The sequence below is a fragment of the Gopherus flavomarginatus genome, chromosome 3, assembly GCF_025201925.1.
Source record: "Gopherus flavomarginatus isolate rGopFla2 chromosome 3, rGopFla2.mat.asm, whole genome shotgun sequence".
NCBI classification, from domain to species: domain Eukaryota; kingdom Metazoa; phylum Chordata; order Testudines; family Testudinidae; genus Gopherus; species Gopherus flavomarginatus.
In genome coordinates, this window is record NC_066619.1 from 170,723,421 (window position 1) to 170,748,551 (window position 25,131).

General features: G+C 40.9%; 1 protein-coding gene across 1 annotated transcript in view; it reads right to left on the reverse strand.

The window, feature by feature from the left end:
- The window catches only part of ENPEP (glutamyl aminopeptidase), a 50,423-nt gene extending 31,458 nt beyond the window's left edge, over positions 1-18,965 (reverse strand). The window contains exons 1-4 of the mRNA XM_050945483.1: positions 18,349-18,965; positions 10,304-10,445; positions 7,409-7,540; positions 2,177-2,297 (exon numbers count right to left, since the gene is read on the reverse strand). Of these exons, the coding sequence (XP_050801440.1) occupies positions 2,177-2,297; positions 7,409-7,540; positions 10,304-10,445; positions 18,349-18,965 (1,012 nt within the window). The remainder of the gene's footprint in view (positions 1-2,176; positions 2,298-7,408; positions 7,541-10,303; positions 10,446-18,348) is intronic.
- Positions 18,966-25,131: the final 6,166 nt, after the last annotated feature.

Here is a 25,131-nt window from a genome sequence, read left to right on the forward strand (position 1 = left end):
TAAAATGCTGTTCAAACTATGGAAATACGCATGTGATCCAACACTTAAATTTGGCTCCAGAAATTATTAGTGTTTTCTAGGGATATGCTGTAGGCAATAAAGCATCTAAAACTGTCTGTAGCATAATGAGGCATGTCATTGTTTGTCACCCTCTTGAATAACAAATATTTATTGACTTATTAACTGAAGTTAATCCCCCATACGGTGAACAACATTTGCTTCTCCTTCAAACTGTGGAGTCAATTCTTCATGTTCCATAATCAGTACAAGTTAAAATGAGAATTATGGACTCACAGATGACAGAACAAGGAGCAATGGTGTCCAGCTGCAGTGGGGAAGGTCTAGGTTGGATATTAGGAAAAACTATTTCACTAGGAGAGTGATGAAGCCCTGGAATGGGTTACCTACGGAGGTGGTGGAATCTCCATCCTTATAAGTTTTTAAGGCCCGGCTTGATAAAGCCCTGGCTGAGATGATTTAGTTGGGGTTGGTTCTGCTTTGAGCAGGGGGTTGGACTAGATGACCTCCTGAGGTCCCTTCCAACCCTAATCTTCCATGATTCTATGATTGGCCATGCATTCTGTTCTGTGAGGATAAGGGAAAGGGTAAAATACAAATCAATTCAAAATTGGACAGAAAGCCTTACACACATCTCTAATTGCAAGTGTCTATTCTAGCCAGCTAGGTCACTGGTCATAGCTGTCAACTTGGCAAGGTCTGCGGGACACGTTATACAATCTGTCAAAAGATCCAGAGTGAGGAACACAAGAAAAATAGTGATGCCAGAAGCTTTGATGTGATAGTAAATTAATTTCTTTAAAATAATCATTTTGTTAAAACCCTCTTTGATTCATTATTTCTGATTTAATCAGTTTATAATAATGAAGGGACAATGTCATAAAGATATGAAGGGAAGATGGACTTCTAGTTCTGAACTGGAGAGTTGAGCTGTTTGTCTCCTACAACTTGGCACTTTGGGGAGCACAATATAAAATCTCTAAGTTGGTCTGCATTACAAATATTATTAATTCAGGGGACAGAGTTCCACTTTGCAATGTAGATGGGACCTTATCAGTGTTCTTTAACTGGGCATCAGATACGTTACAGAAACATGACTTGGTTATAGATAGTTAAGATCCAGTTTAAATGGATCCACAAATTGGAGCCAGCTTGTAGCCAGGTAAAGGGACAACTGTGTTGTAGCTAGGTCTCCTGACTTACTTGTAATTTTAGTGTAAATGGACATTTATAGCGACTCAGTTGATATTTAGGGGTGAGGAGAAGAGGAAGGTTAAAACTTTCAGAGAATTTAGCATGTCAGTTGCTTTACATGGGTAACCCATTAGACAACGGATAGCATGATTTTTTTTAAAAGAAATCCTCTGGCTACCTTAACTTTTTTTTTTAAATGTCCATCCTTTTGAGTTAAGTTTATAAACCTTAACAAACTATACCTTCGGATTTTATATTAGAGGATACTTCTATAGCTTTTTCACAGCTCTAACTGTATCCTCGATTAGTTCAGATTTCACAAATCAGATCCAGATTTCAAACATCCAAATTTCGGGATGCTCAGATCCAATGTTTTGCTCTGGGACCTTAAAATATAAGGGCTACAGGCAAAATTTAGTTCAGTATCAAGGTTGGTTTTGTTTGAATCTGGGCTCTTCATTCAACTTATCTATAGAAAATAAATTATAGTCTTGGATCCAAACTCCACCCTGGTGGAAATGGGTGCACAGAAACTGGAGCAAGTCACATAACTTGCATCATTTATGTCACCGGTAACTCTGGTCAAGAAGTTTCCTTGGGAGCTGAACCAATTTATCTCAAGCTGCATCTGGCTGTATTTAGCCCATATTGTTTCTCTATTGATGTCACCAACATTTCTTGTTATTGAAAATTGGACACTCTAAAATAGCAGTGTTTAGTTCCAGTGTTTTGGATTCAAGCTGCCAGAATGAAGGGAGGAGAATGTCCTAATTGGGTCTGAGCCTCCCATCTTGACATAAAAGAGTGTCTTGAACTATAAAGTCTTAATCTCAGCAGACTTCAGCATAGCTAGCAGCAAAATTTCTATATTCTCACTCTCCCATGAAATAACAATGACACAGAGCAGAAAACAAAACTGTGATAGTAAATTAAGAGAATGAAGAATATAAACGGTAGTAATCACCTAATTTTGGAAGAGAGTAATTCATATCAAAATACTGTTCAAAGTAGTCAAATACAATTTTAGTAACATTTGCTGCATATTCTGCTGTGTGTATTTGCTGTGGCTGTGCATATATCCTGAGCTGTAAAACAAAGTGGAGAAATACAATTAGAGCAGATTCCAGCTGGACAAAACAAATCAAATTATATTTAGCATTGAGGCATCATTTAGCAAAGAGAAAGATAAAATGGTTGACTTTTCTTCTCTGGAAGATTAAACCTAACACTAAGACCCTTGTCTAAACCACTTATATGACGAGGCTTATGAAAGGTCAACTTTATATATAGATTAAATCCATGTGTAACCACCCCAAATCTGTGCAGGATTCATCCATGAAACATTATGAGCTTATTTTCTTCAGTCCTCCCAGCCACTCTCACTCCATCATTTCCTTTTTTTGGTCCAATCTTAGATTACAAGCTCTTTGGGTGGGAATTCTGTCTTTACTTGTTTTGTAAGGTACCATTCACATCTATGGTGTTATGCTATATAAGTAAAAAGTAACACAAGGGACAAACCTAGGCTATATTTTGCTAACCCCCATTTCTGTCTGCTCCTCTGCTTTCAACAAATTCTATCTGGACTTTTGACCATCACTTAAGTTAATTAGGATTTGACCTTTGACCTCATTTCCCAATAATTAGTGAAAGCCACCACATCAAATTTGAATAGATTTAGGAAACTTATTTGTTGGAAGACCAACTATGCTTTTGAGCGTTTTGAAGGGATAGCTTCCCCAAATTAGCACACTTAAGCTTTCCACTGTTACTGATAGACACCCCCTCAGGAACAATAGGCATGCATGCTCTCCTAAGACTAGTGCATGAGACAGGAAGGGCTGCAACTTGCTATCAACAAAACACTTAACTAACCATATACACATACAAAGAAAACCAGCTGGAAAAAAGGGTGGTTTTTTCCCTTCTAGTTGTTTGCTATCTTAGAGTTTCCTTGTAACAAGAGTAGGTACACAATTGTATTCCACAACTCTGTGCTATAGAAGTGCACTGTACAGGGAAGAGGAGGTAGGGAACACCTTCCCCACACAGACCTATCAGTGCAGGATTGCAACCTAGCATTTCAGGGCATTGGATCAAGGAGCTGGCACATCCTGGGCCCAGGAGGTTATGGTCAAATGGTTATACTTCTGGAGCCAACAGAGGAGACAACAGAGACAGACTGACAGATGCAGGGGGAACTGATAGACATACACTCGCTGCTATGGTCGCTTTATTGTTCTGGCAGCAAAAGCTTTGCACTTGGGGATGGAGAGGGTGGGAGGGAGGAGAGTACAGAGTCCCCAGAACTTTTAAAGGCAGGACATCACACAGTCATTGATCTCTCTATATGTTTCATTTAGTGGATAGATATTGTTCCTTTCTGAAGCAATAGTAAAGTGTGCTCTGCTGTACGTTTCCTTCACTTTCCTCCCCAGATCTGGTTACCCTTAGCATTCCAGTTCTGCATTGGCCGGACAGTTTCTCAACTTTTCATGGTTCAGGTAACTGTAGGAAACTGCCTTTAATAGAAGGGTTGCAGACTAAACTCTGTCTGACTATTAACATTAATATTATAAAAATAGACTGGCAGTGGAGTAAGGTAGGAATAGGCATGTGTGATAGCTGCTAAGCCATCTGCAAAGTATCGTGCTTAGAGCTTGGCTTGCGAGAGTGATATTTTAATAGAAAATTCCAAAGCTGGTATGAGGAGGATAGGCTCTTGGCTTTTATGAGGTAATATGCATGTTCTGTGATATTTCTTGCTTGGATTTGTTTATTATAATCTGCAAACTACAGACTAGTCAATTAACTGTGCAGTATGTTTGGATATTAAGGTGTATGCATGCACATTTAAAATCTATAATTACATTTTTTAATGAAGAGGAGAAAAAGTGATATGTCAAGTGCTGATTTTTCATGCCTCCACTATCTGTGATCAGGAACTGCCACTACCACATGGTAATTCATTTTGTATTGCTATTTAGCAATGGAATATCCCCCAGGCTTAAGAGACCGGGGACCTTTTCCTTCAAAAATGTACAATTAGAGCTGGATGAGCATTTTTTGGCAAAACAGTTTTCTTCAGAAAATGCCAATTTGTCAAAATAAAAACTTTTCTGAGAAAAGTATTTGTGCTGACAAAGCTTTCATCTGGAAGGTTTCTAGGGTCCAGGATGGAATTTATGGTCTAAAGTAAAAGAATGAGAATCCAGAATAGGCAGTAGTCCAGTGGTGAGGACACACACCTGGGATGTGGAAAATCTAGCTTCAAATTCCTGCTCTGAATCAGGCAGGGATTTGAACCTGGGTCTTCCATATCCCAGGGGCATGCCCTTACTCTTTTGCATTCTCACACACATACCATAACTTCCATCCTGGAGCCAAGAAACCTTCCAGATGAAAGTTTAGTCAAAAAAGATGGGTGTCCACAGAAAAGAATCTTCTGATGGAAAAAATGTTCCCTTGAAAAAAATCCTGACTAAGTCTAGGGTTTGAACTGGACAAAGGAGTTGGCCTGTGGTGAGGAGCCATGGTTGGCAGTTGATAGCTTAATTTCTTTGTACTGAAGTCTTTCTTCAAGAAAAAATGGTGAGGAAGATAACTGAAAGGAAAAAAGCAGCTTCTAAAATTTAATTGGGCTTTCATCAGGACCATGGGATTTCCACGAGGGTTGGTTTGAAATTACTGTCTGCAACTTTCCCTTCAGTAATCTCTTTACTCAGTTTAGTGTGATTCATTCCCCTAGCTGATCCATACTCAAAAATCTCTTGCACCTGTCAGAACCTACTTTTATGTTTTGATTTGTGTAATCTCCCTTTATGAAACTCAAAACATAGATTTAACATCTGACGTGAAGTAGTAATCGATTCCTTATGATCATTTAAAGCTGCAGGCATTTTATTCATTCTCTCTTCCACCCTTATCTCTGCCAGAACAACAAATCAGAAGGGATCCCAAAAGAGTTTCAAGAGCTTTTATTGTATATTGTGAGACTTCTGTGTAATTGCACTGTTTTGTTTTGATTAAAAAGCAATATATTGTGTTACAGAGTCTCACTATCTTATGCTGCTATGTAGTTAGTAGAGCTGGTCAAATGATTTATTGCCAATAATTAATCCAGTGAGCACTGGCATTTTCATTTGAATAAATTATTTGTCAGTTGATTTGTCCCATTGTTTGACTAACAGTGCTGATCACTATGGTAAGGCTTGGTCTACGTTTCAAAGTTTTACCAGCATAACTATTTTGGTTAAGGGTGTTCCTATCTGAAATAGTTATACTGGTGAAAGGCCTAGGGTGGGCAAAATGATATTGGTAAAAAGGTGCATTACATTTGTATAATCTATTCTGCCTCCAGAACTGAAATAAGCAATACTAGTATTAGCACTTTTTTTTACCAGAATAATTGCATCCACATTAAGGGGGAGCTGCTGCTTTAGCTACATCTAATCAGCAAAACTTTCTAGTGTAGCCAAACCTTTAGGCATTTTTATTGACTAATGTAAATAAAATGTGTAAGAACTATAGCCCAAACTAGATGGGGATTCTTCATGCAAACTCTGTTCTGGTATTAACATCCTCTCCCCCCATACACACACTTTAAAGCGCTATATAAGAGTGAGGTATGTATGTATTTCTAACTTGTAGATATTTATTTTTATTCACAAAAGCTACAGTCATACTATAACTTTGCTTTAATATTTCCTTTTGAAACAACAAAGGTCAATCCCTAACTCACAACCCAGAGTGTGGTAGCGGAACGTAGAACGGGAGGGCTTTTGTATATACAAAACAATGACTTCGTGTGCGGCTGCAGCACTCCACTTTTTTCCCTGAATAAATTTTGCAAAAGACCCATGCAAATTCTGATCATGTAGATGATTAAGATCTAGAGAGACTGTGTCTAGGCTAGATAAACATAGTCCTGACACTGAAAACAAGTGGAGCAGCCTATCTGAGAACTACAGTAGCACCTTGCTCTAAAGGTTTGGAGTCATAGTTTATGACTTAGATTTGCAACTAAACAAACAAATACAATTTTTTTAAAAAATAAAGGATACTGCATCACATCGCAAAATGTACTCTGGTCACGTATTTAGACAAATGCGCAAAGGTGTACAAGTACATAAAGTTTTAGAGTAAGGAGACCTCAGCACAGTGCAATGCTATTAGATCTTTGCTAAGAAGTGAGGTGAGATTCTGGGATTTTTGTGAAAATCCTATAATTTTAGAAAGGGATTGAGTTGCAGATTGGGACACTTGAGGCAAAGTACTGATTTACCCACAGAAGGTCACATAGTGAGTCAATGGCAGTGTTGGGAATATGATCCAGAAATCTGGATTTCCAGTCATTAGACAGCATTTTCTCTAGAACAGTAATAAAATAGCTCGAGCAAATGGTTAAAACATCCTTACTGCAAAAGTGTGTTGTCTGATTCTTAGAAGAGTAAGAAGGGAACTAGCAACAGCACCACACTGGAAGAATTTTTCTGTCTTTCACTGAAAAACTTGGACGAATAACTAGTTAACAGAGGTTGAACATTCCAGATTATGTTCAGGCTCAGTAAGAGGTTGAGTGAAAGGCTAAATCATGGCTGGGGTTTCACGTCAGATTCAACAACTCTGGTAAAACCTTGTTTACTCAACCCACAAGATTTTGAATAATAAAAATCTCATGAGTTAGAGCCATTCTTATACGATTTTTGGCTGAATCCAAACCAAAATGGGAAAACAGACTCCTTACTCTTTTGGATACAATCTGGAGCCAAAATTATAGACCCCGTTCAGATTTGTGGATTCAAATCCAAACATACTCAGTTCAGAAGACCTGAGGTTTCAGCCCTTCAGGGCAGGGACTGACTCTCTTTAACATGTGTCTGCAACATTCCTACTCTGATTGGGGCAGATAGGCACTACTGTAATATAATTAATAACTGTACACTATACATTTTTATATAACAATGCATTGCTATGACTCAAGGTTTTCAGTGTTGATTAATAAGCAAGAGAAACATGAGGTCCACATAGATTCATAGTGTTTAAGGCCAGAAGGGACTATTTTGATCATCTAGTTTGACTTCCTGCAGAACACAGGCCATAAGAATGAGAAGATTAAGCAATACAATATGAAAAGCTGATTTATGTTTTTTAAAACTTGCATCTGGAATGTATTCAGAATGAAAATTGGACTTACAGGAATTCCACTGGCAGACTTTCTTTCTACCCAGTCAAACTGATGCACAGCAAAGCACACCAAATATGTGCTCATTGGGACAGATTTCTGAAAAGTTGTCCTGTTCCAGCCCTCACCCACTTGAACTGTTTGCTGAAGAAGGAGAAAAATAATTCTTACCTTGTGAAACTGCAAACGTGCATAAAAGAATAAAACATTCAGCTATAGGAACATAGAGCTAAAGGAATGATGAATTGTCTCTCTGGCTTTACACAGCTCATGGGATGGGAACATGCAAAGTGATTTTTTTCTTAAAGGTGGAATGCATATGATAGGGCTTTGTTTTTATGCACTAAGAATGAGTTTTTTATTTCTAGCTGTTTGCATTAAGAAATCAAACCGTGCATGTCTGTGCTTATATACTCTTGTTAAAATGAGCTTTTCAATATGCTTGAGTCCCATTTAATGCATATTCTAGCTAGCCTTCTTGAAATGGCTCCATAAAACCAAAATGTTGAAGAAATTAAAGATGGGGGCAAATTATGCCCTCCTTTAAACCTGCACAACTTTCCTGAAGCTAGTGAGGAAGTACAGATGTAACTGAGGGCAGAATTTAGTCCACTGAATCCAATCCAGTGTCAGTAGTAATTAGCGCTATAAACCTTGGTGGGTTCGTTTTGCAAGGGATTGTTCAGACACCCTTTCGTTCTTAGAGCTGGCCAGATTTTTGGTTTGTTAATCCATTGCAAGCCAGTCCTGACTTTTTTTAGCAAATATACTTGGTATTCTTAAATATTTGCTGAATAGTTTTGACAAATTACTTCAACTGTTCATTATTTGTTACTGGTCATGTGGTGTGTATATATATCCCTGGTTGGATGACTCTCTATAAAAGTAAAAAAAAGCCAATGGCAAATAATAGATACTACACCTATAGTAGAAATACAATAAACTTCCTTTACATGAATAACAGATGTTTTGATACCACAAGCAAGAGTGAAACAAATTAAAGGAAATTATTTATATAGTCACAAATCTGTTTTTTCCCATTATTCGAGCAGCTCTATTCTCATATCTCTTGTCCCCAATATCCCTTTGAGTTTTTAAGACTGTGGAGGGGCGAATACCCCCTAATCTCAAAGAAACATTCAAATGAAATCAGCATCTCCCCTGTTCTTTCAAAAGTATATTTCACACAATTTCAGTGCAAAATAATTGATCAATCAAATTCTTTTGTAGAACCTTGCTTCAGTACTTTATGCTTTGAACATCTTTCCAAAATATGTTAACTGTGCTTCTACTTTCAACTTACTCAAATTGCTCTTAGAAACTCCATCAGCATTTCCTACAAAATGAAGTAGTCGATGAAAAACAACAGTAAGTTTCTAAGCTATGTCTACACTCAGGAAAAAAAGGTGTATTGTTAGCATATAAAAACACAAGAGAGACCATACTGGGTCAGACCATGGTCCATTTTGCCCAGTTGCCTGTGTCTGACAGTAGACCATCCCAGAGTTTCAGGGAGAATGTACAGAACAGGGCAGTTAGGCGTGGATCACTCCATATCTTCCACTCCTAGCTTCTGGTAGTCAGAAGTTTTGGGTCACCCCAAAGCATGCAGTTGTGTCCCTGTCCATTCTGGTTAATAGCCATTATTGGACTTATCCTCCGTGAACTTATCTAGTTCTTTTCTGAACCCAGTTATACTTTTGGCCATCAAAACATCCTATGGCAACAGAATTCCACAGGTTAGTTGTGTGTGTATGAAAAAATACTTCCTCTTTTGTATAAAATCTGCCAACTATTAATTTTATCAGGTGACACTTGGTTTTTGTATTGTGGGAAAGAGTAAATAACAGTCTCTATTCACTTTTTTCACATCATTCATGATTTTATAGACTGCTATCATATCCCCACTTAGTTGTCTCTTTTCTCAGATGAACATTCCTAAGCGTTTTAGTCTCTCCTCACAAATAAGTAGCCCAAACCCTTGCTCATCTTTGTTGCCCTTCTCTGAACCTTTTCCAGTTCCACTATATCCTTTTTGAGATAGGGCTACCAGAACTGGACACAGTATTCAAAGTGTGGGTGCACCATGGGTTTGTATAGTAGCATTATGATATTTTCTGCCTTAATTTCTATCCCTTAGTTCTTAACGTTCTGTTAGCCTTTCTGACTGCTGCTGCACACTGAGTAGAAGTTTTCTGAGAACTATCCATGGTGATTCCAAGATTTTTCTTGAGTGATAATAGCTAATTTAGAACCCATCATTAAATATGTGTATTACTTTGCACTTATCAACACTGTATTTGGTCCTGCTTTGAGCGGGGGATTGAACTAGATGACCTCCTGAGGTCCCTTCCAACCCTGATATTCTGTAATTCTATGAATTTCATCTGCTATTTTGTTGCCCAGTCACCATTTCTGGGAGATCCCTCTGTAGCTCTTTGTCAGCTCTGTGTAAGCTCGAAAGCTTTCTGTCGCACCAACAGCAGTTGGTCCAATAAAAGATATTACTCTTCCCACTTTGTGTCTTGAATATCCTGGTACCAACACAGCTACAACACCACTGTGTATCATTTATATATATCCAGTAAGGGAGGCAAGCCTACAATACCTGTGCATGTGGAAACCCAGGGATAGGCAGCTAACGAGAAAAAGTGATTCTCTCCTGCATTGGGATTGGCATTGCTGTGTTGTGTTCTACTGTTGAGCCTTGGTGGCCAGCAATACACAACTAGGAATGATAACTAAACAACCAGTCCTATTTTATATAAATCTTATTTAACCTTAAGCTGTATAGCTTCTGAGAAAACAAATGATCTGTTAACACTCAAGGGTGTTTTGATTTGAATTACTCTTACATTTGTTTTACAGAATCGTTCTACTTATGTAGTACATTTGTGAAATACATACCTCTACCGGCATGTTTGCGAGTGCTTTGAATGGTTCTTTATGGATGATTGATATGTTGTAAGTTGCTTTTTTGTTGGGCTCATCAAAGCAAGGAAACGACTTCCGTGCGTCTGTTGGCTCATGATCAGTAGCTGCTATGCTCCTTTAAAATAAACAAAAAGATTGTTGCATTGTCCTACGCCTTCATGATAGCCATTCTTTGTTATTTCCATGTGTTAACATAATTGTTTGTTAATACTGCAAACTGTAGGAGAACCAGAAAAAGTTTTATTGTCAGTGGTCTTTTTATAAAGATACAACTTAAATATTTACAACCCCCCAAATATACTTCGGCTTCTAGAAGTCACGACCAGTAGGTGTTTTAACAAAACACAGGTAAAACTGCTAATCACAAATGGAGGATGTGCTTAAATATTTTTTAAGCGCAGGAAAAGTAAAACACAAGCGGTTCCTCCCCTAGTAATGGGAAAATTCTGCTCATCCTACCAATGTGAGTAATCCTATTGACTTCATATTAGTAAACATTAGTAATGTCCTTAACTAAAAGGAAACTGAGGCCCTGATCTAGTGATGAACTCTGAATGAATGGACTGTTCTGCCCATAGGAAGCACCACTGATTGAGTCTTCCTGGAGCTTATTACAGGATCGGGACCTGAGCTTCTTTTGGAAAGACATCTTCAAAAGTTTCTGAGTGATGGTTTAAAACCCACCGCCACAAAATACTGAAGCTGCCTGCACAGTACTTTCTTGTTCTAGGCATTTATCACTTAGAGGTTACCCTGTACATCTGCCTGCCAGTGCTGCTAAACTTTACTGACTCCAGCAATGAATTGTGCATTGACATGAAATGTTTGAAATAGAGTGGAACACCTAATGACAAATCAGTGAAAGTACGTTTGCAGGTTTTAGCTTGGAAGTGAAGTGGGCTCACTTAGACAGAAATGACTCAGGGAATTGTTGCAAAATGGTATCATTTAGAAAATGTTGCCAAGGTATTTATGAAACATCCTCCTACATGAAATCAAGTTTTCCCCTATCAGCATGCTGTTCAGGGACTGAACATGCTCTCTGTTCTGATTGATGGGGGAATTCATCTCCGATATCTCTTCAATTAATTTGGAATGCAGTGCATTTTCAGACAGCATTTCTACAGCTGCTCAAGCTACATTAGGGTAAGATGTGGATTTTTTGTTCTTTCCCAAAAAAGTAATTAAAAATACTCATAATAAATTATAGATCTTTACTACCATCACAAGTTCACTTGACAACCAATTTTTCAGTGTTTCTGTTGTCTTTGGCTTTCCTCTGTGATGGTTAAATACTAAACTGGTCATTAAGAACCTGGAGTAGCAGCAAGGTTCATGCAGAAATCTGAGGAGGTAATACATCTCGATTTTTTAATATTCATATTCATTTGGACACTCACTCAAATGCCTTGAATTCATGGTCTTGGAGGAAGAAGTGTAATGAACATCACCTTATTTAAACCTCTCAAAATAGCTTAGACTTAATGGAGGTTCTTCTGCTTTGTAAGTTGTCTCGATCTCCTCTTTTTAGGATTTGGAAGATATTTCAGAAGCAAGTTAACTTCAATCTCCTGGACAATGTTTTACAGCTGTTGCTTTAAAAAACTGTATATATTTGGACAGGGCTGGCTCCAGGCCCCAGCACACCAAGCGCATGCTTGGGGCAGCATGCCGTGGGAGGTGCTCTGCCGGTTGCTGGGAGGGTGGCAGGCGGCTCCAGTGGATCTCCCGCAGGCATGCCTGCGGAGGGTCCGCTGGTCCCGCGGCTCCAGTGGAGCATCCACAGGCATGCCTGCGGGAGATCCACCGGAGCTGCGGGACCAGCGAACCCTCCGCAGGGATGCCTGCTGGAGGTCCACCAGAGCCGCGGGACTGGCGAGCGGCAGAGTGCCCCCCCGCAGCTTGCCGCCGTGCTTGGGGCGGCGAAATGGCTAGAGCCGGCCCTGTATTTGGACACTCTTCTATCCATGTTCCTCAAGAACCTTTTCACTGATTTATACGGTGACAAACCATATATCCTCATGCATTTGTGCTGGGCAGAAACACCAGTGATGCAATGTCTCAATCAACCTCCATGAATCGTGGCATTCAGAGACCTCTAGACCAGGCCATGCTCCTGTGCAGACAAGTGGTAATTAAAGAAAAAATGAAATATTGTATAACTTAGTTTTAAGATAAAAACTCTCTCTTTTTTATAAGGTGAATTCTGCCCCTGCAATTTCTGGTGATCTCTAGGTTTTTAAAACATGAACCAGAAGTGACAAAGTTGTAAATATACCAGGAATATTAAGAGGAGATCTGTCTGTGACCACATGCAGCTGTTGTTCCCAAAATAAAACATTGCTACATTTAGAGAGATGATAAATTACCATTTTTTGCCAAGCATATACAGATTTTCATTAGAGAGAGAGAGAATCTTTTGTCTTCCTCAGATAAGTAATGGATTTTCATACCTTTTTTTTGCAAACATAGATTCATCACTTTCTCAGGGAAATTTTGGCACTTTAATAAGGATACAAAGTCCTGGCAAAAATGCCATGGCTTCCTTGTAAATAAAGAAAATTCAAGCAGAGAATGGAAAACGATTTCACATCTGTGCAACCAACAAAACCGGGAATACCAACTTCCTTATCAGTTGGAGATGTGCTCAAACTAGCACCATTTGAGCCCCCCTCTACAGCCACACAGTGCTTCACTCCAGTGGTTTGAATAAAGGGGAACTCTAATCTGAACCAGATTTTAGTTATGCAAAGCCAAGACACAGCTGCCTTGCCCATCTGTATCCTCAGTAATACCAGAAGAAAAGAAACTGCAGTTATTTCACATCTCTTGATGGCAGCTGAGGACAAAAAAAATCTGTCATGCTCTAGGCTGATGCTTATTTGGCACTTTTATAGACCTTGTTATCCTCACATCTGAGCACTTCACATTCTGTTTGTTGTATTTATCCTCACTACGACCCTGTGAGGTAGGGAAGCACTATTATCCTCATTTCACAGATGAAGCGCAGAGAATCTGATTGTCCAGTGTCATAGTGGAACTCTGTGACAAAGAAGAGCATTAAACCCCAGTTTCCCAAGTCCCAGGCTAGTCCCCAAACCACTGACTCATCCTTCCTCTGGGACCTAACATTGTACTCTGGTGACTGTATAAAATCAAAGGTGCATCCAAGGGACAGTGAAGTCTGGACCCATGCCCAGTGTATAAAGAAAAGGGGCTGCAGCAATGCTTAAGCAATCCTTTGCCCGGGCAGAAGCAGCTTTCCAGCGGGCTTTTTCCACTCCACCTCCTTTTCCCTGCCATTCTTCCTCTTCTCCATCAGCAGCCAGGTTCCACAGCTTCTGAGGCTGTTCAAGAGGAAAGCTAATTGCCAACTGGCTCAGTCGCCTCCCAGGTCCCCCCCCCCCCCCCCGCACTCAGAATATAGGCTGGGCTGGTAGCACTGCCTATTGTTAATGCCACCCAATTCTTCCCATGATAAGACTGTTTTCACATGTTTCTAACATTGCCAAACTTTTATCATTTGGGCTAAAATCTCCCACACCAGGCATCTACCTCAGGTTGAAGTTTACTGAAAAATTTCAGTCAAAATAGTTTAGTTACTTGCTTCTGAGAGCAAGGAGAGGGGAAAATAAGTTGTCTGCCCATGTTAAAAAATTCTGGTGCTTTTTCCTTCATGAATCTCTAGTGGCTGCATGCGCTGGAGGAGGCATTTGAAATTTTGGTAGGGAGTGGGTGACCTTTGTGTCAGGACTGTGCTATGCCCATGAAAATCTGCCCAAATTTGGTCAAGTTTATAAACCTTTGAAATATCACAGTTTGCATATGTTCCATGTCAACTGTGCCCAGGGGTGGCTTGCTAGAGTTTGGCCTCTAAATTCACTGAAGATTTCATTTTCATTGGGCATGCTGTAGCCTAAGGCTGAGTAGAACTTTCCCTGTAATTACAGCTCTGGGCTACTGAGGTCCACGTGGACGCTGGGTACCTGAACTTAGAGTAGGAAGCCTATTTTTCATGTGCTCTCAATGCCCACCTAAACCCTTGACCCCACCCACCCCTGGGCACAATTGACATGGAAGAGGAAGCAGCCTGATTTGAATGCAGAGGGGAAAAGAGCTGGACCTGAGGGGAAATCTGGGAATTATATTGGGCCAAGGAATCTTTTGTGGGGAGACTGGGACTGTAGGCTGATGGTGAGGGGAGCGGAGAAAGAAACTGGGAGTTGGGTGGGTAGACAGGGACTGGCTGGGCAAGAAGAATGGTACTAGGAGCCAAGGAGGGAAGTGTGTGTGGGGGAGGGAGGAAGACTGATATCAGATGAAGAGCCGGGGAGGATTGGGACTGGCAAGTAGTAAAACTGGTGGGAGAAAGTCAGGGTGAGGGAAGGCAGATCTGACTAGAAACCAGGATCGGGGGGGAAGATGACTGGGGCAAGGAGAAAGGGAGATATGAGTGGAGGGACACGGAGCTTGAACTAGGAGCCCAGGAAGGGAGACTGGGACTGAGAGCTAATGGAGAGGAGAAAAACAGATTAGATGAGGAACCAGAAGGGGGAAGTGGGGAATTGTTGGGTGAGGAGACTGGGACTGTGCATGCTGTGAGGAAGACTAGGAGTGGAGGTGGAGAGACTGGGACGAGGAGTGCAAAGAGAAACTAGGACTGGCTTGGCAAGGCGACTGGGACTGAATAGGTGAGGAGAATGAGATTGGTACAAGGGGCCATGGAGAGGGGGAGAGACAGCATTGGGACAGGGACAAATTGAAGAGGACAGGACAAAAGAAATCTAGCTAGGGAGAGAGAAACAAAAGATGGTTTGCCCACTTGAGCATGCTCCCCTCCAGAGCCTGGAATGAAACTCAAGATCCGTGAGCCTCATCATTCCTCTGCCATGAGCAAATATCTGTGAAAGCCAGTGGTAAAATGTGTGTCTCATCCCCTTCTAGTGCTGGTCCACATAAAGGAGGACAGTCTACTACTTCTATCAGTTATTCTGTTAGCCTAAGTGGCAGACATCTGTGTGGTAGATCTAAAGCTTCCAACCCTGCTGATGAAACATGTGAGTGCCAATATGATTCCATATGTTGGAATTTCAGTTTACTTGCTTTTCAGTTTACTTTTTTGAAAACTTAGGAGATTAAACACACAAAGCTACATTAAAGAAATGTTATTAAGGTTGCAAAGTCAAGTACTCAAAAGTTAGGAAATGCCAGAATTAAGATTGCCTGTGCAACCTTAATTCAGATGTCTTGTTTATATGCATTATGATCATCATAAATTATATGCTCAGATACTATTTTTTCCAGAGGACCTTTGCCTCATTCAGAGCACAGAACAGATCTGTTTGGGGAATGAACCGGGCTTGTGTAATGAAGGAGTCTTGTCCGTAGGATCCCTGCCTGATTTATTGCTGATGTTGGAAGGCACGTAATGATTCAGGCAGGGAGGTTGTAAGAAGAGAATGGATGGTCTCGTGGTTAGGGCATGCTGTCCTAGAGAACTGGAATGTATCCCTTCCTCTTCCACAGAGTTCCTGGTCATGCTGGGAAAATCAGTTAAAGCAAACTTTTCACAGGTGGTCAATAATGGTGCTTCACTTGAAACTCTGGTATCTAATTTGCAGAAGTGCTGAGAACTCCCAGCTGCAGCTGAGGTCACTGGGAGCTGTGCTTAAATATATAAAATACTATGTAATGCTACACACACTGCAAAAAAAATCAGATACTGGTATCTCCTCAAAATAGTGGGTACATTTGACCTTAATTTCTATGTGCCTCAGTTCCTCATCTGTAAAATGAGAATAGCAACATCTCTTCATTTACAGGGGTGTTGTGAAGGTAAACTCATTAATGTTTCTGAAGCACATGGATACAATAATAAGTGCCACAGAAACACCCAGGAGGAAATTTAATAATTCCATCTCCAGAGCAGGGTTTGAATAGTGTCCAGTAAATTACACCTGGAATGATGAGAAGACAACAAAATAACGAATAACTGCTCATTAATTGAGCACCATCCCCACCATCTACCGAATGAGACAATAGTCCTATGGGAAACTAGTATCCAATGCTGTAATTAAAGACTGTATCATAGTGTATACAAACAAGGGCCAGAATTAAGGTTACGCAGGCATCTTTAGTTTAGGCATTTCCTAACATGTTAGTGTTTGACTTTGCAACCTTAATAATGTCCTTTTAACAGAGTCTCTAATATCCATACACACACACATCCCCTTCCCACCGTTTGCTACACACACTTGCCAGGAAGACAGGATGCCTCCCGCTTCCACCTTTGAGCTGCTGTTCCACCTTTCCCTCTTACTTCTGAAACTGAGGCCTGGTGGCTGAGAGAAGGGTGGGATGAAAGATGAGTTTGTGGTTAAGACCTGGAACTGGGCTTTAGGAAATTGGGGTTCTGTCCCTGAGTCGCTGACAGATTTCTTTGCGTTACCTTGGGCAAGTCATCTCTCTCTCTCTCTCCTTCAATAAACTAGAAATAATAACTTCCTACTTTACAGGGGTGTTGTGAGACTAAATGTGTTAATGATTATGAGGCTGTTAGATGCTAGGGCCATAAGTACTTTATCTAGATTGATAACAGAGGAGCTGTATAGGGATGGTAGAGAGAGAATACAGCTGAAAAGCCAGCTAGGGGCTCAGATGCTCCCTATAAGGCTTCCTCTTAGATCAAATTGCTGCTGCATCCCATTTGTATATATATGGGGAGGGGAGCCAGTTGCCCTTTGCTCTTTTCTCTGCCCTTGCATCCTCCCTTGCCAGTGCCTGCCTCTGCTTTTGCTCATGGTATTGCCAGTCAGCACAGAGTGAAGCTGACATAACTCTTGCCTGTTGCACCACCGGGTTGTACATACAGGTCTGTTGCATCTTAGGCGCATTTAACATGCAGGATTTCAGCTTTATGCGGTCGGCAAAAACAAGAAAAAAACAAAAAAAGAGAAAAATAACAATTTAAATATTGTTTCTATAGTGCGGGTGATTCCGCTTGCCATTACACTCAATGTAATTTTGTCACTTTATGCGCTAACTGCAGAAAGTAACCCCAGCGTAAGATGAGACAGACCTGTAGCAACAATGAAAACTGACTAGAGTTGTTAATTTCACTCTGTTGCTGTTCAGGAAAGCTAGAGGTATTCCAATGGCCTGTCTGCTGATTCCAGGTTACTGTCTAAGTATCAGGACTGGAAATGTCACTTTTAAATCATAAATGTAGCAAAAAGTGATGGTTTTAGTGCCCCTCTCCTAACACATACCAGGGAAAGTTTGCCACTTTAGCACTGGCTAACAGATTTTTCAGACCCTGCCTTTGAGGTAGTGGAGATCTGAGGCAGGGAAAGGGTTAATTGAACCATCAAAAGCACATACATTTGGGTTCTTTAACTGGGGCTAAACCTTTGCAACATTTTAATAATCATTGATCTGATTACAAGGGATGAGCTGGAGCAGAAATATGTCAAATCATAGATATCCTCCAAATTTCAAACCTGCCCATGTGTACTTTAAACCAGCTGGGGAAGGAAAAGTGGAGCTCTGATTCTGACATTCCTTTTGCTTACAGCATCAAAGCAGTTATGTCAAGAAAGCTGCCACAATGCTAGTTTGCTGGCATTTCACTGAACGGTTCTTACTTTGGGGAGTGATAGAAAACAACATACAGAGCTGCATGTTATGTACCAGACTACACACAAAGCAACAAATAGGACTCAGTCTCCGTGTACAACTCCCAGATGTGAGTTTGCAAAGATCAGGGATAGACTATGGCCAATAGAGTTCCAAAATATTTTTCAGAATAAAAACTCAAACCCACAATTCCTTATAAGCTGCCACCCGGAGACTGCTTTGGCATTCTTAATACTGTACCTTTCTGAGGGAAGCAGAAAAATTAAAAGAGAGCCCAGAAATGTATGTAATTTGGTGACAGAGAGAAGGCGAGAGAGGGAGAGAGCAGGTCTGAGCAAATAGAAGTAGATGTGCAAGTTGAAGTTTAAAAAAAATGAGTTTACTTGGTCACTCCATTCTCAGTGTAGGTGGTTTTATAAAATCCAACGAGGGAGCCATTCAGCCAGCCTTGGAACTTCAGGGTTAGTAGATAGTTGTCATTTGCAGTAGTGGCAGAGAGCACCTCTTTTGCCTCCATCACCACATATTCGTGTTGTTCATATTCAAAACACTCAATCAGTGCAATCTGCTCCCCTGAGGATTTCTGGAGCATGGGCATCTCTGTGATCTTGGTCTCTCGGAGGTGAAGCCACAAGTACTTGGTAGGTTTACTCAAGTTGATGGAGATGTTGACTGTCCCTGTGTATATATCTGCATCCATCACAGGCTTCATTTCCAAATCATAGTGTTCTGGGTTAATGTAAGTGGGTAGCCTGAAATCTGTCCATTCTCCACTTGCATCATTTTTGGGAGGGCAGTGGCTTGCCTCCACTGTCCCAGGAGTAGTGGTTGCTAGCTGTTCTGTGCCTCCGGAAGGTTGGCAAGGCTCAGGTCTGCTTAATCCCACGCCAAGTCCCACAGCTAAACCTACCGCAGCCACTACAGCACAGATGATGGCTACATGCTTTTTCTTCATGCAATACTTCTTGGACTTCTTATCCTCAAAATCCATTCTCTGCATCTTTGCTCCTCTGTCTTCTTTCAAAGCTAAACATTAACCTTAAAAAGACTTATTAAGCACCTCCGCACTGCTTGTTTTTTAGTAAACCCAGCAGATTGTTTGTATTTTAATGGTGTAGTTATAGCCTTTTTGTCTCTCCCACCTCTCCTTCCACTATGCACTCAAATAATTAAAGGTAGCACTCATCTGAACCGGAGGAAAAGTGGCTGATCTAGAGGAGTGCAGCTGTGAAGAAAGACAGAGGAAACTGGCACAGAAGAACACTGTTACTACTCTACTCTCCTTATAAGCAGTTCAACCCCACCCCCTACTCCTCCTGCTCTGCTGTGAGTTAAATATAAAACAGCACTATGTTAATCAGCAGTTAGGAGATTATATGCCAAAGCTCTGTCAGCAGCTTTCAGAAAGTTCACAGATAGTGGTGTAACTGCTAGGAAGCCTCAACTTTTGCCACTACCTCTAAGTTTTAATACTGTTGTTGTTTTGACAACCAATGATTTCCTTGAACTTCCACCACAGTTTTTGTGCAATAAAATTTCCAAGGTTTTAAAGAAAAATCTTTGTAATTTGTCAGTTTCCCCCCTCAGTTATAGAGTCATTGTTTTACTGTGTGATTATAGGTGGAAGAATTGGCAATAAAATTATATAGCTTCACTTTTGTTTCAAGCCTTAAAACTTTGCTCTTTTCACACATACAGGACTAATTTTCAAAGAGATCTTTTAGAACTGCACATACGAACAGGTAGCCAGGGATGTATTTACTTCCTTAGCCAATGCAATTAGTGTTTTGTGTTGTATGAGCCATTTGAGACACTTCTAAAAATGTGGCTCACAATATGATTTAGACGCTAGACAACCTTCATTTCCGTAACCAAATATCAGGTAACATGAATCAAGTAGAACCTGATCCTGCAAGGGCAATTTTTGAGAGTAAGGTCTACTTCTGTGAGTAAGGATTCCAGTTTCAGGCTCAATGTATAATCTATCAAGGTAGATTAGAACTGAACACAGAAATCTCCAATTTGTTTTATGCTCATAGTGGAGGAATTTAAAGGGTGGAAGAGACACATTCAGTTTTCAGCTGCTGTGACTCTCCTGTTTTTCACTTGGCCCAGAGGCAGAACTTGTGTCCCCAGTGTTTACTTATTTCAGTATGACAGCGTCTGTATTCAGAATAAGGTGCAGCAGTTTGGCTTCATGACTCCTGTTTAAATTGATGAGGAGTTGTATGGCTTAACTCTTGCTTGTTACAGTGGATACACTTCAGTGTTTTTTAAGAGAATTGGATACAGTTTCACCTGGATGGCTAGCCCTCAGGCCTAAATGCAGTTGTTACGTGCTCCAAAAGCCAGCCCGCGGAGGCTCACTGTGTGGCCCGCGGGTGGATTCTAAATCCCCCACACACGGCGCTCTGCCGGCAACCCAGAGCCCTTTGAATCCTGGCCGTGGGCTGGGATTTAAAGGGCTCTGGGCTCCCCACAGCCGGGATTTAAAGGGCTCAGGGCTTCCCGGGGCTCCCAGCAGCCCAGAGCCCTTTGAATCCCAGCCGTGGGCTGGGATTTAAAGGGCTCTGGGCTCCACACAGCTGGGATTTAAAGGGCTCAGAGCTCCCCTCAGCTGCAGGCAGCCCAGAGCCCTTTGAATGTCACTCAAGCTCCGGCGGCCGGGCTGGGGCTGGGATTTAAAGGGCTCGGGCTCCCCTCAGCTGTTGGCGCTCTGGGCCCTTTAAATCCCTGCCCCAGCCCCGCAAAGCTCCAGTTCCCCCAGCCGCCGGAACCCCGGGCCCTTTAATTTGCCCCTGAGGGCTCCCAGCCACGTTTTCAGCTGGGAGCCCCTGGCTGATTTAAAATAAAATATCACCTCCCCAGCCCCAACCTTCCTTTTTGGCCCACAGCTGTTTTGATGGGGCAGTGCTGGGGAAGGAGGGTTTGTTTCTGCACGGCTGGGCGGCGCTGGGGTGGAGTGTTTCCACAGGGCCTGGAGGTGCTGGGGAGGTGTGTTTCCACTGGGCTAGGGGGTTTCGGCCCTCAGCTGTTTTCTTTGGAGTAATGTGGCCCTCGCCACTTTACAAGTTGTGCAGGCCTGATATACACACAGTGCTGTGCAAGGGGTTCTTGTGGAGTAATCTTTCCTCACCCTATTTAGAGATGGCTCTGACCACAACTTTACAAGTCACTTTTGTCTACTTGCTTTCAAATGTCACCAACCTCAGACGCAAGCTTGTGTTAGATTCCTAGCCACAAGATCAACAAAACCGGCTGGTGTTGAAGTAACTTAATATCTTGTGTCCAAATCAAAGATTTCAAATAGAAGTCAAAGAAAGAGAAGGTTTGTGTGTTGGAGAGCTCCAAGTTGTTTCTTACTCAGATGTTTTCAGATGGCTCTAAAGGAATGAAACCAATGTAATAATCAAGTGTACAACTGGAATCTGTTTCCCATTATGTCTCGTTCTCTTTTTTTTTCCTTTTCTTTTTTGTCTCTTGATCAAAATTAGACATGATTTGGGAAAACAGTGCCTTTGAATGAACTCGGTCAGAGAATAAGCTCTGGTTATAGGGGCCAACATTGCAGATCATCGTGGTCTTAACATTTACAATTTACTTTCTCTTTTTGTTCTGGTTTAAAAGGAGAGAGAGCAAATATAAAATAAGATGCCTTGAAACAGAGTGGCTCATTAAACACTTATAAAATGATAGATTAAATGCATCTCACTTTTCTTTGCTTCTTTAGCCAAAAAGAAGTGCTATGATTTCAGCCCACTCTGAGTGTTTTTTTTTATTTCAAGGTAAAAAAGTGCTATTAGTTGAACTTATTGAAGATGTAGCAGAGAGAATTAGTTATTGTAATTATGAGAAGATTTGCAGATTTCTCTATGGGAAGTGAAAGTATGAGTATTTGTACCTTTACAGGGAAGGGTGGGGGGTGAGGGGAAAGCATATTTGGGTGAGGTGGTTCCAGAAGTTGATATTTGTGCTAAGGCTTGAAAACAAGAGCATCAGCAAACACTGTAAAAAAACAAACAAATGATCAATGGCATATTTATTAACATGGCACATAGCATAGATCATTATTTTCTATAAAGCAAATACGGTAAAGCCATTACACTCAATTATGCTTGAGCACTGCTATGTCACTGATCATCTCTTTACTAAAAAGTAAATGTCAGGTGGTGTTATGGCCCAATATGAGTGTAAATTGTTCTAATGGTAGGATTTAGGGCTTCTGGACAGGCCCATCCCTCCCATACCAAAAATAAGCTTTGTGCCTTGTTGACATCTGAGGGGAAAATCTATGTTGGAAATAGCAGGAGATGGCTGAGCTAGCCAGTGACAAATAACCAGATGCCTCTCCATCTGTCTGAGGCAGAGAGGGATATTACAGGGGGACCTCTGGCTGCTGTGAATGAAGTAGTGTGCTGCTTCACACATTGCACAGACAACCTATGCAACTCATTCCCAAATCCCAGGGGATGTTGTAAAAGCCCAAGGTATGACTGAGTTAAAAGAGGAATGAGTTAAATTTGAGGATAGGTCCATCAAAGGCTATTAGCCAAGATAGTCAGGGATGCAACCCCATGATCTGAATGTCCCTAAACCTCTGACTGCCAACTGCTGGGACTGGAGGACAGGGACGAATCACTCAAAATTGACCTGTTCTGTTCATTCGCTCTGAAGCATGTGGCACTGGCCGGTGTCGGAGGAGAGAATGCTGGGATAGACTGTTGGTCTGACCCAATATGGCCATTCGTATGTTCTAAGATTTATTTTTTATTTCACCTTAATTTGGGATTCAATCTACATTGGGATTTAATCTACACTGAGAAGCAGCACAAAAGCCCCAGCACTAGTTAGCCACCCCGCCCCTCCAACTGCCCCAGTGTGGTGGGGCGGAATGTCACAATGCTCTAGTGTTAGTATTGAGTGACATACATAGATGAGGGCCTGCCTTGTGCTGCATACAGTCATCATGCTACTGCTAAGGGCTAGTTTCTGTGCATGGACGGTAGGGCTGTTCCATCTGTATTCAGAGCTGCTCTCATGATACTACAATGAACATAAACACTTGCAAATGTTTATTGATGTCCAAGGGTTTCAGAACTGTTGATCACATTTTGCCCACCACTTCTAATTATATTTAAAAATTAAAAAAGAAATGAATTGTGATGAGTAGCTGAGCTATAATACTGGTCAGATCTGGCTGGAGAGGCCTGCTGAGCTTATTCAATATGAAAAGAAGTACTTCCATGAAATCCTTAACTGAAGCCGACAATAAGCAAGAGCTGTTCTGGGAAACGTCAAAGACATGGAAATAAAGTGTAAAAAAAGAAAAGTGTATGGCTAACCAGAACAGACACAAACCTAGTGAGCCAAATTCATATCTGGCATAACTCCACTGAACTCACTGGAGTCGTGCCAGCGATCTATTTGACTTCCTGTTCCTAAAATGTAAGAGCACGAAGGAATCATAGAAGCAGCAGAGTCAATAAGCCCAACATTTTTACTCTTTGGTTATTCCTCAGATTCCTGTATGTTCTCTGTGCTGTCTCTATAATGAGATTTGGGGGTATCTCACAGTGAATTATTGGTAAATCCTTGAACATCTATCAGGCTGAGTTTGGTCCCTAGTTTCTGAATCACTGTTAGAGAACTTTGGTTACAAGAAGAAAATCCTAAGTTGCTGTTGTAGTGAGTGCTTTTTGGTAGACCTTCAGTTGCAAGATTCTTCTACATGTTTGTACCTGTGGCACTCTGCAGGAACGACTCCTTAACTTGAAAAATGTGAAACCTGATTGTAGTGATCACTGGAGACCCAAATGAATTATACTGGAAATAATTCCCATCACCCCCATATTTCTTATGGAATTAGTGATTGACCTTGTCTTCATCTCAGGCTTTGAACACTCTCACATAATTGCTAATCACCTAGAAATGCTGTAGGCCTTAAAAGTTATTGTTATACAGTTAGCCCTGTTTCATTTGATATCTTTTCTATTATATCTTCTAGTTTATAAATCATACCCTCTTGAATTTGTGTGCTTTGGAAGTGCAAAGCCTTTGGAGTGAATTGATTTAATTAAAGACATTCAGGATTTCTTCAACTGTACTTGTGTTTCCTGAGTAAAATCTTTGAAAGTTGATCTCATCTATCTGTGGGTTTCTGTTTTTTTACTGCACTGCCTCAGGAGCATTCTGCTATTTTCTAAAGTAGATTGACCAGTTCTGGAAAGAGTGCACTTGATGAGGTAAAATATTATCCCTTCCTTCTGCAGCAATAACACCACCTCTTTTCTGAATTCAGTTTTGTGTTTATCTGCCAAGTCAGTGATGAATTTTGATTTATTCTTCACTGAAGATGTACACTGGGGTAAAGCCTTGAGGGAATTTCTGCACTAGGAAATATGTAGCTTTACCCTTTGGTAGAGGATTTCTTCATTTAATTCCTTGCTTCAGACTCCTTGCTGAAAGTTTATGCACAATGAAGTGAATGCCATCTATTAGCCTATTTATGTAAACGATGCAAGTCCTACTGTACTGTCGGAAAAAAACTTAGTTCTCACTTTTTGGTTGGGTGCAGCAAAGTCAGATACTTTTTTAGAGGGAGAGGGTGCGCTAGGACACAGGGTTTCCCCCTCCTAGGCAGGTCTCTCTACAGGTAAACAATTACAGCAAGTATTTATACTTTTTGTTACATACGATAATAAGCAATAGCTGCATTTTGTTTGTACATAAGTCATCTTGATATCTTATTTTTCTCACTTCTATTTAGACACTAGTCTACATTCCTCATTATCGACACAAGGTCGCAACAACTTCTCACACAGTTCTTTCCCACTCGCCTCACGCAATCCTCGCTTCTACAAATCTCGCATTATTAGGGTTACAGCTAGCCTGACTCTTGCTCACAGAGGTGACTGTTTGCATTGAAATCCCTGTCAGTTCTTGCTCTACTTCCACAGTACTAATTTCCATTGTTTATGTTTTGCAGCTGCCTTCAGTCTGATATTAACATTTGACTTGAAGATCTTGTTTAGAGTTCTTTCATTCAACTCATTAATGAATAATACAAAGCTGGATTCAGAATCCTGACCCCAGCAAGTATTGTCATTCTTTTCCAGCTTTAAGAGGTTCCATTTATATATACCGTATATATGTGATCATAAGCCGGT